Genomic DNA, 18,893 nt, shown 5'->3' with positions numbered 1-18,893 from the left:
ACCTGGATGCGGTCATTGCTCCTGTCGGCGACAATCACACGACCCTCGCTGTCCACGCACACCCCCCACGGACGACACAGCTGACCATCCCCCGTGCCGCCACCTACAGCATACGGGCGACAATGGCGATGCGACCGGAGCGGTTAGGACTCGCGAGCTCAGGGGAACGTGGCACACCATGGACCTCCCGGGTTGCAGGACAAAAAGAGAGGACAAATAACAAACGGCTCCCGTGATATTCACACTGAGGGTGCGTGTCTCCTTGGATACTCAACTAGAGTTTGAAACTTCTCTCATGAGAAAATCACTTTAGAGTGACACACACATGGTGTGCGTGTCCCAGGCTGCGCAACACACGCTTGACGCTTTGTTAAAAGATCAATGTGACGGCGACAGTCTGCCACTCCAAGATGGGATCTCACCGCCATACGCAGTAACGTGACTATGGCGCAGTGAAGGAGTGCCTGATGGCAGGTATTCATTTCTCCCCGAGTATACAATCCGACCTGATGGCTCAGCGCTCGAGTAAGCGGGTCGCTATCTGAAGGTTGAGAGTCCAAATCTTACATACAGGGGTCTATAAAATGAGTGATTTATCCGATGGACCAAATTATCCATGCCATATGAATGTTAAATCTTTGTGACTGGTTCAGGTTTGTAAGCAGATGAGCACTGCCTCAATGCTCATGTGAGCAGCAGGAGCTCAATTTGGTATACTGGAGTGAATCTTGAGACAGCGAGACAAGGCCTAATTGAGGTGGTGTGCCGGCATTGGAAACGTCTTCTGATCACCGACCTAGATAGTTTCGGATGAAATTAGGCCCTGCCTGACTGTGTTTCACCATAATGAAGCTTCAAAGTGGTATTGGACAGACGTAGGGCTAGAGACCCAATTACAAGACCCTGGTTCCCCTCCAATCGGCCGCGCATCCCTCACCTCCGAATGTGATGGCCGGTTTGCCGATGCCGGCATAGCTGCGTCCCGGCCGCACGAGCACGCGGAAGGGGCTTCCCTCGACGTGCCGGCCAAGCACGGTGACCGACACGGTGTGCTCGCCGTCGGCGGCGGGCCGGTAGCTCACGCCGTAGGTGCCATCCTGCTTGTCCCGCACCTCAGCCCACGCCGCGCGCCCGTCCGGGCCCAGTGCCGCGGCGCACACGGGGTCCCCGCCCGTGCGCCGGAACTCCCCGCCGTGGTCACGCGTCACCACCGTGAACGACGCCAGGCGCCCTTTGACCTGCAAGCGGCGGTGCCAGCGGCCGCCCCAGCAAGATCGAGTCTCAGGCGAGAGGCGCTTGACACAACGGCCCTTGGGGGGGGGGGTTTCTCTTTTACAGTTGCTGAGCACAGGTCCAAACGTCAAATGGCCAGCAACAAACAGCACTATGAAAGTTGCAATGGATACGAGAGTAACCTGTTTAGCTTTGGAAAAGAGACAAATGGCGGGGTGGGGGGGAATTCTACAATAGAGCAATGCGAGGGGAAAAAGCAGCAAGAGAAGTGTTTCGATTTAAAGCTTTCGTGACCGAAAGAACCAAAGAAGAAGAGAAGTGTTGTGACCTGCAGTGTGGTGATTGGGGGTAGCGAGTGAATGAGTGGGTGGTTGCGTGGATAATTGAGTGATTGAGTATGTAAGAGTTGGCGAGTGTGTTTGGTAGTTAAACAGTACGAATGAGACGACAACATTGGTGGAGGAATCAAGTTCACAGGAACAGTAGCCATGGTCGTAGCGATTGGAAAGTAATGGGTCGTGGGTTGGAGGGTGAATGGCAATGTACTATGGCCAGTAGCGCTGAGAAACATCACCAACCAAGCGACATTAACAGTGGCGTCTGGGTCGTATGTATAGCGCGACCATGAAGGGCGTCGATGTCATGATAATAACACAAATAACTTCACACAATCACAGACGCCTACAGCACACGTACCTTCAGCTGGGACGGGGGCAGTCAACCCCAGCAGGCAAACTACGTGAGCTGCAGGGTTTGTTGTGATGATGGTAGGCCCACGCCTTTAGAGGTTAAGCAACACCGAGCACTGCTCTGTGATGAGGAGCGGTCCCAGTGTAGGCTGAATGGGCCGTCGAGGTTGGGGTCATTTGAACACGACTGCGTTTGAAGGTCCTGCCAAGTTTTCGCAGTAAGGGGCGATGTAGCTGTGTGTGTGTGATCCCAATTGTGTAAATTACAGGTAACGTGTCAACATTGGGATGTTTCACCAATACAAGTTACACTGGATATTTTTTTAGCTATGGGAGGAAACTGGAAACCCAGAGGTAAACCATTCAAAACAGCAGAAACAAATTCTACACAGAAAGGTGCCCGTGTCAGGAATCGAACCCAGGCCCTTCTTGCCTTGAAGCGCGAGCGTAACCACTACGTCACTCTGCCGCCCTGTGAACTGACGAGAGTAAATTCGCAACCACGTGACTGGGCAACAGGCTCTGTTATGAGTACGTGTGGAGAGGCTCCGTACCACTTTGGTTAGGCCCTCCCCAGCCACGGTGGAAAGCTCGGGGCAGGCCCCGCTCTGCACGGCACCCAGCGTGCGGATGGCGGCGTAGAGCGCTGCGTCGGGCGGCACGAACACCACGCGGTCGTCCTCTTGTGGCTGCTGTGGGGGCGAAGGGGCCCCGGCGGTGCCCAGCCCCACGATATCCCGAAGCTGGGCAGCCACGCGGGCCCGCACGGCCCCGAGGGCCTCGGCATCCGCCCCGGCCTCCAGGGCGGCACGCACACTCTCCACGGCGGAGTCGAGTCGCGCCAGGCTCTGCCGCAGCTCCTCCAGTTGCCTCTGCAACGTCTGCGTCTTCACCTGGCGGATCTTTTCGACCTGCGCGTGGCCAGGACCGGGTGCCCATTTGGATTCCAAGCAGCTCGACCTCATACGTACGGCACGTAACTTATCCGCAAATCTTATAGATCCTATGTGTAACCCAGCTCTTATCTCGTCGATGTTAATGTTTCAAAAGCCTTACTCAGTGGAGCTCTAGAAGAGATCTCATAACGAGCACCACTATGGGTCGACTTCAGTAATAAAACAGGAGACGGTAATGCATGGACGGTGCGAGTTTTGACAAGGGCATGCGCAAAGCCAGAGGAGGCGGCACCTCTGCGCCTGCGCGGTGCTACCGGCGGCACTTTCCCACCTTCCGCAGCAGCTCGCACTCGCGCTCGTCAAGGGCCTTGCGGTGCACGGACACCACCGCCTTCACCTCGGCGCGCACCTGCTGCGCCCGCATCTCCACCTGCTCCACCATTGCCTGCGCACGGTCCAGGCCCAGCTGGACACGCGGAGCACAGGCGAGGTGCGTGTCACGCACAAGCACGGACGCACGCACGCAAGAGTCTAAAGCTGGGCCCCCACATGAGCGATACGTCGCCCAACAAAATGGCTCTCAAACTCACGCAACTCAATCATCGCCTGCAACAGCTTTGTCCATATCTTAGCGACCGGTTGCACAAGGGGTGTGGCCATACACTTTAGCCACGCCTCTTACAGCACAGCCCCACCCCTTCTCTGTATAGCGTCACCCTCACCCACACCAGGATTGTAACAGCCAATCATCAAAGTTATCAAATGTGCAGCATGTAATGAAACCAAGTTGCTCACTAATATGAATGGGCAACACTGATACATTCATACACTCATACACATTCATATAAACACATACATACACTCATACAAACACTCATACACTTATTAATACATTTAAACAGATACTTATACACCCATAATGTAGGTTTTTGGATGTATAAGTTAGACACTTATACACACATTCATGCATCCCGGGACCTGTTAAAATAATAAACGTGCATAACGTCGTCAAAACTGGATGACCAGCACAACCCCACAACCTGCACAACCCCACGACCTGCACAACCTGCACAACCCCACAACCTGCACAACCCCACAACCTGCACAACCCCACAACCTACACAACCCCACAACCCCACAACCTGCACAACCCCACGACCTGCACAACCCCACAACCTGCACAACCTGCACAACCCCACAACCTGCACAACCTGCACAACCCCACAACCTGCACAACCCTACAACCTGCACAAACTGCACAACCCCACAACCTGCACAACCCCACGACCTGCACAACCCCACGACCTGCACAACCCCACGACCTGCACAACCTGCACAACCCCACAACCTACACAACCCCACAACCTGCACAACCCCACGACCTGCACAACCCCACAACCTGCACAACCCCACAACCTACACAACCCCACAACCCCACAACCTGCACAACCCCACGACCTGCACAACCCCACAACCCCACAACCCCACAGCCTGCACAACCTGCACAACCCCACAACCTGCACAACCTGCACAACCCCACAACCTGCACAACCCCACAACCTGCACAAACTGCACAACCCCACAACCTGCACAACCCCACAACCTGCACAACCCCACGACCTGCACAACCCCACGACCTGCACAACCTGCACATCCCCACAACCTAACGAGGAAATTATCTGAGGTCGCAGCTGGAATGCAGCGAGCGCTGCGCTCACTCCCGCGTCGCTCGGACCACCACCTCCACTACGCACAGGCCCCGCAGCGGTGTGAGACATCGCAGACACTGAGAGGGACATCTCCCTCGGTGCAGCTGCACACAGTCCCTCCCAGTGAACTTGCAAATCTGGGTGTGAGCCTCTGCACCCCCTACCCCCCGCAGCCGTGTCCATTCACCAATCCCCGACCTCAAACGCCGTTAACCGCCCCCGCGCAGCCTCTCCGTCTGAACCAACGGCCATCACCATGCCGCCACTTCTGGGCTTGGCGGCGAGCGCCACCCGGGCCTCGCCCGCAAGCCGCCGCCCTCCATTTCCCAGCAACAGCCACTTGCTGGTCCCCTCCCCCACCCGGGACCGTAAACCCATGGCACTCTCCGTCCCATGGTCCCGGCAGAGATGTATGGCCGAGGCCGCTTGCGTACAACACGCTACATCTCTCTCCCCCAGAGGTGGCAGAACGCCACCACCCCCCACCCCACCGTGTTTGAGCATGTCATGTGATGTGCGCCCCACAACCGCGCGGTGTGGGTAGCAAGGAGCACGAATGAGTGGAGATCGAGCGAGGAGCGTGTGGAGAGCGGGGAGTGTGACTAAACAGGGGGGTGAGAGGGAAGTTGCAGGAAGAGTGGGCAGCAAATGGGGAGATATGTAGAAAGTGGTGAGTGAAGGGGGAGTGAATAAGGAGTGAGTAGGGAGCATGTCGAGCGTGAGGAATGCGTGGGGAGACAGGAGGTTGTAGGTAGTATGAATGAGTCAACAGCGAGTAGTGTGTAAGGAGCGAGCGGGGAGCAGGTTGAGAATAGGGAACTCACGGGGAGCGTGAGCACGCGTAAAGAGAGGGGGGAGCGAGTGGGAAGTGAGAGGGGGTGATGGTGGGTCACCTGTATGGCTTGCCGGCCCTGCTGCGCGTCCGTGAGCATCTGCAGCGCGAGCGATCGCGAGTCGTGTGAAGGTACCGGGAGGTAGACCACCTCGTGACTCGAGTGACCGTCCCGTGCGCACTCGCGACACAGCGACAGTGCGCACGTCTCACAGAACAAGCGTCCGGCCTGCACGGCACCACGGGCGCACACACACACCCGGAGAGATGCACAAATGTTACAAGGCACTCTTGCTTAAGGATGCGCGATTAATACAACGACATTGTGATCGTTAGGCATGCAGCGACGCATCAATTCAAATCGATTCTTATGCTCACCGTACATGCACCTGAGAGGGAATCCCTTTTTCAAATGTACAAATGATCATATTACATTGAGGCTCATGCATGAGAGCATAACTGAAGACAAGGTACAGAATTAAACGAGAAACAATGATACACGCCATACAAAATACTGAGCAAAGTGGGCTTGGCCAGAGCACGTCATGGCCATAAGGGAAGATGGACGATGGTCAAGGGTAATAAAGGAGTGGCAGCCAAGGAATGGAACGCTTCCGAGAGTCCGTTGACCTAGGAAATGGAGCGATGAAATCGGTGCGAAGGAGCTGGATGTATTGTTGTATCACAAGATCATGAGAAGTGGTGGCTGCTTGGGGAGGCCTTCATCCAGCAGTGATTCAGATCATGGCTGCTGCTGCTGATGGTGGTGGTGATTATATCACAGTATTCTTTTATAAAATTGTGACCATGAATAAAAACACTCAGTAACGTCTCAGAGTCCCTCCTTGCTCTAGGAACCTGTTTGGCTCTGTGGGATCAACTTACCCTCAGTCTCCACAGGCACCCTGCAACTCTCCATGGTAGAGCCCAACCACGCTGTGTTCAACCGCCACACTGCAGATCACAACTCACTCTTAGACTCACTCACCCACCACACTGCAGGTCACAACTCACTCACTCTTCGACTCACTCACCCACCACACTGCAAGTCACAACTCACTCACTCTTCGACTCACTCACCCAGATCACAACTCACTCACTCTTCGACTCACTCACCCAGATCACAACTCACTCACTCTTCGACTAACTCACCCACCACACTGCAGGTCACAACTCACTATTCGACTCACTCACCCACCACACTGCAGGTCACAACTCACTCACTCTTCGACTCACTCATCCACCACATTGCAGGTCACAACTCACTCACTCTTCGACTCACTCACCCACCACACTGCAGGTCACAACTCACTCACTCTTCGACTCACTCACCCAGATCACAACTCACTCACTCTTCGACTAACTCACCCACCACACTGCAGGTCACAACTCACTATTCGACTCACTCACCCACCACACTGCAGGTCACAACTCACTCACTCTTAGACTCACTCACCCACCACACTGCAGATCACAACTCACTCACTCTTAGACTCACTCACCCACCACACTGCAGGTCACAACTCACTCACTCTTCAACTCACTCACCCACCACACTGCAAGTCACAACTCACTCACTCTTCGACTCACTCACCCAGATCACAACTCACTCACTCTTCGACTCACTCACCCAGATCACAACTCACTCACTCTTCGACTAACTCACCCACCACACTGCAGGTCACAACTCACTATTCGACTCACTCACCCACCACACTGCAGGTCACAACTCACTCACTCTTCGACTCACTCATCCACCACATTGCAGGTCACAACTCACTCACTCTTCGACTCACTCACCCACCACACTGCAGGTCACAACTCACTCACTCTTCGACTCACTCACCCAGATCACAACTCACTCACTCTTCGACTAACTCACCCACCACACTGCAGGTCACAACTCACTATTCGACTCACTCACCCACCACACTGCAGGTCACAACTCACTCACTCTTAGACTCACTCACCCACCACACTGCAGATCACAACTCACTCACTCTTAGACTCACTCACCCACCACACTGCAGGTCACAACTCACTCACTCTTAGAAACACTCACCCAGATCACAACTCTCTCACTCTTCGACTAACTCACCCACCACACTGCAGGTCACAACTCACTATTCGACTCACTCACCCACCACACTGCAGGTCACAACTCACTCTTCGACTCACTCACCCACCACACTGCAGGTCACAACTCACTCACTCTTCGACTCACTCACCCACCACACTGCAGGTCACAACTCACTCACTCTTCGACTCACTCACCCAGATCACAACTCACTCACTCTTCGACTCACTCACCCAGATCACAACTCACTCACTCTTCGACTCACTCACCCAGATCACAACTCACTCACTCTTCGACTAACTCACCCACCACACTGCAGGTCACAACTCACTATTCGACTCACTCACCCACCACACTGCAGGTCACAACTCACTCACTCTTCGACTCACTCACCCACCACACTGCAGGTCACAACTCACTCACTCTTAGACTCACTCACCCACCACACTGCAGGTCACAACTCACTCACTCTTAGACTCACCCACCACACTGCAGTTAACAAAGCACTCATATATCCACTCACCACACTGCAGGTCACTTATCCCTTTGCTTCTTCCCTCACGCTGCTGCACTTTGGACTTCTCCCTCTCATCTGATCTTTCCCCATGCTCTTGTAACTTTTCCTCAGGTAAAGAGATGCATGAGTTTTTACCTATTATCACGTTGATGCTGTTGTTTGTCGCTGGTCACTTGGCGTTGTGGGCCTTTGCATCCGGCAACCTTATTGGGTGTCGTCGTATTTTGTCACGAGGCCGACGAACACGAAGCCAAGCGCGAGCACCGCCCCGCTCGAGGCCGAACTCGTCACGGAGCCGGGGTGAGCTCCACGCGGCCGCGACCGGCGGAGCCCGCCGCTACGGCGTGATAGTTGTTGCTCCGTTTATATTTTTGTTATATGTTCAAAAATATAAAAACACAGCAACAAATATCGTCCCATACGCGGCAGTGCAGGAGCCATGCGGGACCCACACCAAAGCACCCCCCCCCCCGCGCCGCTCACTGGAGCGTGGAAGCTATCCCGGGTCACTCGCCAAAAACAAAGCGAGGCGAGGAGAGTCAGAGGCCAGAGGGGCCCCCTCCCCTCATCCCCCTCCCCTCAGCCCCCTCCCCTCAGCGCCCCCTCCCCTCAGCGCCCTCCCCTCAGCCCCCTCCCCTCAGCCCCCTCCCCTCAGCCCCCCCTCCCCTCAGCCCCCCCTCCCCTCAGCCCCCCCTCCCCTCAGCGCCCCCACCCCCCGGCCCGCGGATGCAGTTCGATCGCTCCAAGGGAGGCGGCGTGAATCGGAAGCAACGGAAAATCTCTCCCGGTCGCCGTGGCAACGGCCGCCCCCTACCTCGCCTCTCCCCTCGCGCACGCAGGGGGCACTTAGCTCGCCACGCACATTCACAAGCGGCACTCACCGCACCGTACGCAAGGCGCCCAGCTCACCACGCACACGCAGGCACCGCGCTCAGCTGACCACGCACGCGCAGTACACACGGCACTCATCTCACCACACACTCGCGCACACTCTGCTTATACGAACCTCGGCCCACTCACCATCACATATACAACCAATCCCAATTTACTAGGAATGTATGCTACCCTGCTCACCATCACATGCACCAACAACAGACAAAGATCCCCCCAATAGCCCAGACTTTCGGTGCAAGTGCTGTTAGCGAGCACATATTATGGCCGTTCCCCACTCATCCCACCCCGTGCACCCTGCGAGGCGACCTGCTTCCACTGAGGGCACAGCCGTCTGGAGAGACACGCTGCACGCTTCCAATGTAACTGGCGGAGGGGCAGGGTGGAAGGAGAAGAGAAGAGGCATAAGGGCAGCGACTTGGGGTGGCAGGAGGGGACTAGCCAAACGGGGGGGGGGGTCGGGCAGGAAGGGGCCTCACGGCGCTCCCCCCCTCGACCGGCACCGGCAGCACCGAGCGCGGGTTGGGGTGGCGCGGGGCACCGGCCTCGGATTGCACGTCACAACCCAGCGCTTCCGTGCCGCACGGAGGAGTCTGTGGCCGATGCATAAACACCCTGCGTGGGATTCCCCCGATTGTGCAGTTCAAAAGACGTATCGGGCAAACGACTATCGCGCTAATACACTCATACATTAATTCACAGAAACACTCATACACGCATTCATACAAACATTCATACACGCATTCATACAAACACTCATACACGCATTCATACACATTTAAAACAAACATATACACATGCTCTGAATGTGGCTGCGTGGCCATCGCTCAGTAGTCAGCAGAAGGCCTGTACAAATCTCATGCACACTACGGGAAGACACCGTTTTCGATGGAATAAACGCCGCCGTGTCTTTCCTGAAGGGCGATGTTTACGATTGTTTGTTTATATTTAACACTGACTGCATGGGTCCAAAACGTCAAACAGCCAGCAACAAACAGCATAATCACAGTCGTAATAGATAACGAGTTAACGTTTCTTTAAGTGAGCAAGGTTATGAGAGCCTGGGAAAAGAGACGATGGCCCAGTGCGAGGGACAGAAGCAAACATCTAATTGTGACCTTCAGTGATGTCCCGGTGGGTTATGGGTAATAAATTGATAAATAAATCAGCGCACATTTTTACCACGAAAAAATAAACTGACATGCGGCCCATCGGCATTCTGCACCATTGCGTTCCACAGTTTACGTGACTGTGCTGTGCAAAAGGGCCATCGCCCAAAACGTCGCCTATAATGCATTTGTTGCTTTTTCAGGTCACAGCTTCAATGACGGAAGGTGTTATTTATGCACCCCTGCCGATGCAGCAACAGCACCAAGTAATTTATTCCAGAAACCCCACAGGCCGATTTACCTAATGGTGTTTAATTTAATTTATCGCGCAGTGAAAAAGAGCTCTCGTCTGGTTATTCACTGGAAGCAGTTCATCCCATTGGGCGGCGCGGGACTCACTGCACCCGGCCATCGTCCTCCTCACTCCCACGTGGCCGCTGCCGCGCGTGGAAAAGGAAGTGAGCCCATTATCTCTGCATCTCACACGCTAGGGGGTTGAGCGAGGGGTGGGGGGAGGGGCGGGAATGGTCAAGGCATTCCATTTGCATCCTGCTCACATTCTTACACAACAAAAAAAGGGCCAGGGCTGGAATGCAAATCCCCGATGGACCCCGACCCTTCGTGCCGCAGCCGCAGCCGGGGTGCGGCAAGGGAGGAGATGTCCCGCGTTTGCGCGGCTTCGTCCAGTCCGAGGCCCGGGTGCGGGAAGAGCGACCGCATGAGGTCGCCTAGCGCAGAACCGGCCATGTGGTCGGCGTTCAAAGTGGTTTCCTGCTACAATGAGTACCGAGGCAATGCTCATCTGCTGCTTGTAAGCCTGAGCCGGGGGTGGAAATTCCACCTTCTTTTAAGAAGGGGCGAATCTATAACGTATAGGACAACCACCGTTAACTGTCAACTTCCCCACAAAGTGGTACTCGTTTTATTGCCCCTGAACTTGCGAGCCGCGCACTCTACCGCTGAGTCGCCTGGATGGTTGATTTGTAGAAAAAAAGTTGCTCTGAACAGCGGTGTTCGCACCAACCAAAACATGGTTTGGGACCCAAGCAATATGGTTTTGGGGTCAATGATTATTACATAGCGTTACAGAGGAAAACATGGAAGGATAGGGTTAGATTTAGAGATAGGGTTAGGCTTGCTCGCAGCACTAGGTATCATAGTAACATTGTTTTCCACTATACAAGAGTACGTCCATTCCACTCACAAGTGGCTCATGAGACACCGTGATCATATACTGGTCCTGTCTATCTCGATTGTGCAGCGATGAAATAAAGAAGTGATATCCTCCTCTATCCATAAGCTCATTCCCCGCTGTGCTCCTGATGAAACCCCCATCCCACCAACCCAGTGCTCGGCCCAACACGCACGCACGCACGCCACCGGCCACACGATCGCGAGGTCAACAGCTCCACCTCTTCGCCAACGCTCCTCCAACTCCCCACCTTCACCTTCGAGGTTTTCAACAACATTTACCATCCATTAGGGGCGGCAGGATGGCGCTGCACTGGTCACGCTTGTGCCTCACAGCAAGGAGGTCACTGGTTCGATTTCCGACTCGGGTGTTTTTTTGTGTATTCCATACGGGTTCCCTCTGGGTTCTCCAGTTCCTCCCACACATCCCCATCCTGAAAAATTACACTGCAAATTATGCAATTGGTATCATACCAGCAACGTTGCTCCCTACTGTGAAAAGTTGGCAAGACCCTCCAAAAAATAATTGAGCGATCCTGGTAAACGTACACACCACAGTGAACGTGTATATACATGACCGTGGTGAACCTGAAAATACATGACCACGGTGAACATGTATATACATGACTGTGGTGAATACGTGTAAGTGAACACGTGTTCATCGCGGAACCCGTACACGTGTCGCCATGGTGAGCACGTATGCATGTGCTCGCCACGGGGCGTGTGCACACACGTGACCTCCACGCCGCACGCAGGCGCGCAACGAGCCCTGTTTTTCAGATGAAACGCCCTTTTGACCTTCTGTTCCCTCTCCTGCCCCATAAAACGCAGCCCAGAGCAGGGACCGCATTGCTGCAGCCCAGGAGGAGGAAACGGTGATTGTAAAATATGAACCCAGAGCATTTCGAGGCCACGCAAAATAACCAAGGGCGCGGAATCGTTTCAAGTGCAGCATTGCCGGCCAGAAGACTCGTGTGTGAAGCGCAATCTTTGCTCGGAGCTCACCGTGCGTTCCGTCAAATTGGCCGACAATCTCGCATGGGCGATGCGAGCCGGGCCCAAGGCGGTGCTCTACGGATGCCAGCTCCCCACGCACACCCGAGAAAAGGCCCGAGCACTAGAAGACGTTAAATCCTGTCGCTGTAGGTGAAAAGACAACATTGCTGGGACGTAATGTCCTCTTGAAACACCAGTCATTTGATTTGTCCAAGAAAGCCCCACCGAGCCTCAAGATGCTTTTCAAGAGTGTGTTAAGTGCAGAAGGAAACGAGGGTAACAGGAGAAACCCACAGTACATGAGGATACAAGGCTCAAAGGTCTGCTCACACAGCTTCGGGAGACTCATTCGCTGTAATTGCCTTATCTTGGTCACCTTGAATGAAGTAGGTTTGGGAGCTTCACAAATATGTATAATCCACAAGCCCTTGCCTCCCAAGTGATGGACGTTATATTAGACTCCCTATTTGAATGATGTCTCTGGCATATGATGGAATGACAGCAAAAACGCTGAAAATATATATAGGCGGAAAAAATAGATTACAGTTAGAAGATACATTTTTGTGGCAAGGCCAAGTGCATACTGTGAGTCTTAAGCTTTGTCAAGAGAGTCAGAGAGCCACTCATGGATGATTATGCTACATAATACACTGCGGAAGCTCGCTGCCGAGCGATCTATTTTACGGGAGTTTCACCTTCCTGCGATTTCCTGATGATGTCTTGATTCATCTCACAGTTTCACGCATTAACTGCGAAACCCGGTATTCGAGCCATCGACCGTCGGTCGCCAGCATTCAGTGCGGACGTCGTGGCGCTAGGTTTTTATGTCTTCCCCACGCTCGTAATGTCTGCTTGAGTGTTCGGGGTCGGATGAAGAGAGGCCAGCGCAGTGACTCCATTACCTCGCCCGTCACCTACCGGCCCCCACTCCACCCCACCTCTAAATCTTCAGCCTGTCCAGCACATTAATCAGCAGCCATCCAGAGATGAATTCCGCCACAGCCGACCGCGCTCCATGAGCTCAATTTATTTCCATCCTTAACGCTTGTAATTAAAAGCGATGAAGTTCACAAGGCACTGCCGTCACCCTCACTGCCGTCTCTTTGCCGAAACTAATACAGGAATCAGAGTCTGTGATTCCGGGGAGAAACATTGCAGACAGTGCTCAGATGGGGGACATCTTTCTACTGACAAGGCAGATGAGCACACGAGCGAGAACACGCACACATGCCCGTGCGTGGTTGCATGCGCATGTGCGCATATGCGTGCGTTTCATTCGGAGAAACGATTGCACGTACGCGCCGACCCGAGTGCTTGCCCGGCGCGCGCGAGCGCAAAAGCGCGTGCACGTGCAGGAGCCAACAGTGCGTGCTGGCGCCATGATCGTTGGCGCCGCCCGCAAGACGCGCGCCTGGCCCGGAGCCAGCTCTCTCCCGCCCGCAACAGCGGAGTTTAATCTGCAGCCCGAGCCCACATCCCATTCATTCATCTACTCGCCCTGTCCCCGTTTGGCATTTCCCTGGCGAGCGCCAACTGGATGGGGCGTTATCCGGGCCGCGTAGAACGGCTGCGCGGGAGGAAGCGGAGCTGGACTCGGGCGAAAGCAGGGCGCGCACACAAATCCCCGCGGGGATCGCATTACAACTGATGATTCATCCTGCGCTTCAAAGCATCACAGCGCAGCTGTCCCTCACTAGGAGAGAAGACCAGGGCTTTCCTCGTGCTCCTTGCTTCAGCCCCAACAGCCGCAACCCCGCCACCACCACGCCTGCATTCCACTCCGCTGCCCCCCCCCCCCCCACTTCACAGCGAAATCACATCTGCCAACCATCTCTCCATCCGGCAGAATGACATTCTTAGCAAAGAGACGTTTTCCTTCTCGTTTTTAGCATGAGATTAGCCAAGAATACTTCAGGCTTGGCGATAGTGAGTGCCACAAAGCAGGACTTGGCTGACAAGAGGAGGAACCTTGGATGAAACTGACATCGTCAGGACTGGCTGCTCACACTCTACAGAGGAGCACGAAGAGCATGAAGAGGAGGATCTACAAGAGGTGCATAAAATGAAGAGCGGTATTCCCTGTGGCTTGAACACACGGACCACCACATCATAGCGCGATCAGTCCCTGGGAAACTATCCACTTGTGCTCATGCACAAAAAGGGGGGAAAAAATCATAATTGAGCATTTTGATAAATTCCCTAGTGTAGTGTTCCTCCCCAAACCCCTAAAGTCTGGAGTTTATGGTAAATTGAACCACGATCCAGTAAGTAGTAATGCAATTATTCCTCTAATAGACGACACATCGGTGGTTATGGGTGATTACTGTAAATGCCAGCGCACAAACGGGGGAACGAGCGCGCCGGGGTTTTGTGAAGGCCAAGAACATTGTGCCGACCGTGATCAGCGTGCGGGGCACATCGCCACCGCTCCCACACACCCCGGCAGCCTCGCTCATTTACATTCCTCCACGCGGCACACCGCGCCGTGCCGAACCGCACCGCTCAAGCCCTGGCGCACAGCAATGTCTCCACATACATGCCCTGACGTGGAAATCAATACACTCACTCCTAACGCCGCGTGGCAAGAGTCACATAGCCCAGTTCACGCACGTTTTTCTACATACACTATATATATAAAAACTTCTACTGATTTATGATAATTTTTCCTTATAACTGTGACTAATGAGTGGGCTTGGGGAGGATACGTCGCTAGAAGGGACGATGGACGGTCAGCGAGAATAATTTCTGGCAGCCAAACCAAAGGAGGGAAAGCACTCGAGAGGATGTCCACTGTGGAGATTGGCTGGCGTGCAGGTGCTGGGCGAATTGTTGCAACGTGAGACCGTGAATGGTGGTGGCGACTTCAGTGGATTGATCATGGCTGACGATGACGATCATGATCGTAATTTAAATGGGAACATTTTTTTCCAACGTCCAACAAAGACTGCCAATACGGTGATCCCAGTATTGCGCTAGCGCTGGCCGCAGCATGGACCTTTACGATGAGCCCTCAACGGCAACGCTGCACTGTACGAATCAGGCAGGTCATCGATTAGGAGCTACAGGCGCAGTGCTCCAGGTTAAGCACCGGGGAAGTATTCCGACACCAAACTCCACTGCCTGCCTCTGCACACACAGCACACGTGCACCGACACAGCTGCCACGAAGGCCACCAGCCTTGCACATCCACCAGTGCCAGCACTGCTATCGGATGACCGCATCATTGTTCAAATGAATATTGGCAGAATCATTAAGGTCATCATGCGCCATTGTTATGGCAACATTTGTGCGTGCAAATAAGCCACGCAGCCACCGTATTACCCCAATGCATGTATTAACCAAGCTCTGCCGTATGTAATTTCCAGATAATATTTTCTACAATTATTATCTCTCAGGAAGTTATGTTAACCCACGCTGAATCGATATTTCACTTTCAACCGTAAAGAAAAAGCCACTAAAACCAACGTTTCCAGATTAATGTAATCACCATTTTGCAATGAGGACCGAATTTGTTGCTAAATTAAAACCATGGCGTCAAATGTAATTGGCGTGACCAACCTCCGATGGTACAGGTTGGCTACCTGGCCACATCCGAATCGCTGTGGAAACCGGACCGACATGACAAGATGTGAGCACAGCGCCCAAACAGAAAACACCGGGTGAACACTGAGCGCCAAAAGTTGGTTCCAACTTCTAGCACCACACCAAACCATTTTAGACATTGCTGACACAAGAGGTCCAACACAGGGCCCTGCGAGGTCTCCATAACAGAGGCTGGGATCAAAGCTACTCTGTTTCACGTGGCATACAGTCACCATCGGAATGAGGAACTCGGTTCCATGAAACCATTTGGAACCTCAGCTTTCCACAGTACAAATGTAAAACGGGATCTCATTCTGTGGAGGAAATGTGGTGGTTGGATACAAGCAAACGTCGCCCTTCCCTTTGGCAACAACCACCCGTGCTGGATCACGGTGGCCAGGATTGAGACGTTGACCACGCAGCCCGGGTCCCCCTCGGTGTCTCGCGCATGGTGGTCACATCTGGAGATCACTGCCACTTCCAAACAGTTCAGATGCAGCGAGACATACGCACGCAAGAGGATTTCTCAGGACCTCTCTCTCCGCTGTTCACCAGCTCCTAGAGACCTCCTCACGTGCACAAGAGGCAGAGTAAGCAGCCTGCACCACACTCTGTGATGTGTGTGGATCAGGCTTGAAAAGCCACAGCCGAGGCAAACAACATGTGGCACGAGCATGAACATCACCAGCAACCTCACTGTGCATCAGGACGACAACCAAAACCACCACGCACTGCAGGTGAAAGCACTTCTCTTTCTGCTTCTTACCTCGCACTGCTCAGCTTTGGAATCCCTTTCTATCGTCACTTTCTGACGTTCTTACAATAATAACCGTGCTCAATTCAAGAGATGTCTTTTCTATATCTCTATATATCATGGTGGTGGGCTGTATCATGGTGTGCTGTATCCCGTGGTTGGTGTGCTGCATCATGGGGTTCTGTATTTCATGGTGATGTTCTGTATGTATCATGGGGTTCTGTATTTTATGGTGGTGTTCTGTATGTATCACGGTGTTCTGTATTTTATGGTGGTGTGCTGCATGTATCATGGTGTTCTGTATTTTATGGTGGTGTTCTGTATTTTATGGTGGTGTTCTGTATGTATCATGGTGTTCTGTATTTTATGGTGGTGTGCTGTATGTATCATGGTGTTCTGTATTTTATGGTGGTGTGCTGTATGTATCATGGTGTTCTGTATTTTATGGTGGTGTTCTGTATGTATCATGGTGTTCTGTATTTTATGGTAGTGTGCTGTATCACGGTGTTCTGTATCTCGTGGTGGTGTGCTGTATGACATGGTGGTGTGCTGTATGACATGGTGGTGTGCTGTATGACATGGTGGTGTGCTGTATGACATGTTGGTGTGCTGTATGACATGGTGGTGTGCTGTATGACATGGTGGTGTGCTGTATGGCATTGGGGGGGTGCTGTATGACATGGTGGTGTGCTGAATGACATGGTGGTGTGCTGTATGACATGGTGGTGTGCTGTATGACATGGTGGTGTGCTGTATGACATGGTGGTGTGCTGTATGGCATTGGGGGAGTGCTGTATGACATGGTGGTGTGCTGTTTGACATGGTGGTGTGCTGTATGGCATTGGGGGAGTGCTGTATCTCAAGGTGGTGTGCTGTATCTATCTCATGGTGGTGTGCTATATCCCGTGGTGTGCTGCACACGCACGCACCTCGTCTTCGGGGTGCTGGCAGTACCCGGGCCACTGCGCCCCGGGGCCGAGTCCGGGGAAGGCGGCGAGCGGAGGCGACGGGAAGGAGGGCAGCCCCAGCGGGGAGGCCCGGGGACCCAGCGCCGCGAGCCCGGGCTGCGGGGACCCCGGGGCGTGGGGCCCCGCGGGGCCGAGCCTCAGGCCACTCTGAAATCTCTCGACTAGGCATCTCGCCCCCGCGGGGCCCTTCACGCCGTGGCCACACACCCCGCACAGGGGGGACACCGCGTCCCTCTCGTGGTGGGGCCCGGCCTCGCCGCCCGCGGCAGCGGCCCCCATCTCGGCGTGGGACACGTCCAGCAAGAGCCCCTTGAGCTCCACGCCTCCTCCTCCTGCTCCCGCTGCTCCACATCCTCCAGAACCTCTTCCTACACCGCCGGCGCCGTCAGCCACGCCGCCGAGGAGGCAGGTGAGCAGCAGGTGGGCCGAGGGCAGCCCATGAACCCCCGCGTCGCCCAGCGCCGCGTCCCGCCGGCACGTGGGGCACGCCAGCCGCCCGTCACGCCGCCGCCGCGCCTCCAGGCAGGGCCCGCAGAAGGCGTGCAGGCACGGCAGCACCCGCAGCGGGGGCTTCGGGGCCGCGGCTGCTGGGGCCTGGGTGCCGGCCCCTCCGGCCGGACTCCGCCGGACCACCCCGGGGCCCTCCGGGCACAGGGGGCAGCGCTGCGACTCCACGGGCCCAGCGCCGAATGCGGCCATGGGCCTCGTCTCGCATGGGGGACGAACAGGGCCACCCAGCTCCTCGCCTCTCCTCGTCTTCTCTTCTTCTTCTCCTTCCTCGTCGTCGTCACGCCCTATTAACGAGCGACGAGGTCGACGGTGTTGGCGTAAACATCCTCCTCCTCCTCATCACTGAGATCTTCATATCCCCGACCATCACCACCAGCAGCACATTCGCATCACTGTCAGCGCCGTCGTCGTCCCCGTAACCGACATCATCTCAATCATCGTCAACATCGTCGATCGCCGAGTTCCTCCTCTTCCCCCCCTCATCCGCACCGTCTGGGGCTCATCATGGCCTTCCTCCTCCCCGTCACCTCGTCGTCTCTACTTCTTTACCGGCGGGGTCACGTCTCGGGCTTCTTGCCCATCCCGCGGCTCCAGCCTCGCTCCCCGCTCCCCACCACCTCCTCCTCGTTCCCCACCACCTCCTCCTCGTTCCCCACCACCTCCTCCTCGTTCCCCACCACCACCTCCTCGTTCCCCACCACCTCCTTCTACCTCCTCGATGGCCCAGCGGTAGCGAGACGCCGCTGCTCTGGCAGGAGCTGCGGGTTCACTCGGGGTCGCGGGCTGGAGCCGCGTCTCCCGCCTCTCTCTCTCTCGCCAGGCGGCCCCTCGCTCCCTCGCTCGCTCGCGTCTGCTTCCGAGCCTCCCTCAATCCCCGCGTCGCGTGGGGCTGTCTCACACGAAGCGTTCCCCCCCGCCGTCTCCCTCTCACGCCGCGCC

At 54.9% G+C, this 18,893-nt stretch overlaps 1 protein-coding gene across 1 annotated transcript in view; it reads right to left on the bottom strand.

Moving 5' to 3' along the window:
- The window catches only part of TRIM71 (tripartite motif containing 71), a 25,889-nt gene extending 6,996 nt beyond the window's left edge, over positions 1-18,893 (bottom strand). Inside the window, exons 1-6 of the mRNA XM_032957827.2 lie at positions 17,406-18,893; positions 5,421-5,588; positions 3,150-3,284; positions 2,477-2,833; positions 938-1,238; positions 3-103 (exon numbers count right to left, since the gene is read on the bottom strand). Coding sequence (XP_032813718.1) covers positions 3-103; positions 938-1,238; positions 2,477-2,833; positions 3,150-3,284; positions 5,421-5,588; positions 17,406-18,143 — 1,800 coding nt within the window. The 5' untranslated portion in view covers positions 18,144-18,893. The remainder of the gene's footprint in view (positions 1-2; positions 104-937; positions 1,239-2,476; positions 2,834-3,149; positions 3,285-5,420; positions 5,589-17,405) is intronic.

Source organism: Petromyzon marinus, chromosome 20, assembly GCF_048934315.1.
Source record: "Petromyzon marinus isolate PM22_M1 ecotype Great Lakes invasive population chromosome 20, UKy_Petmar_22M1.pri1.0, whole genome shotgun sequence".
Lineage (NCBI taxonomy): Eukaryota > Metazoa > Chordata > Hyperoartia > Petromyzontiformes > Petromyzontidae > Petromyzon > Petromyzon marinus.
Note: the sequence above shows the minus strand (reverse complement) of the source record. Positions and strands in the feature narration are given on the sequence as shown.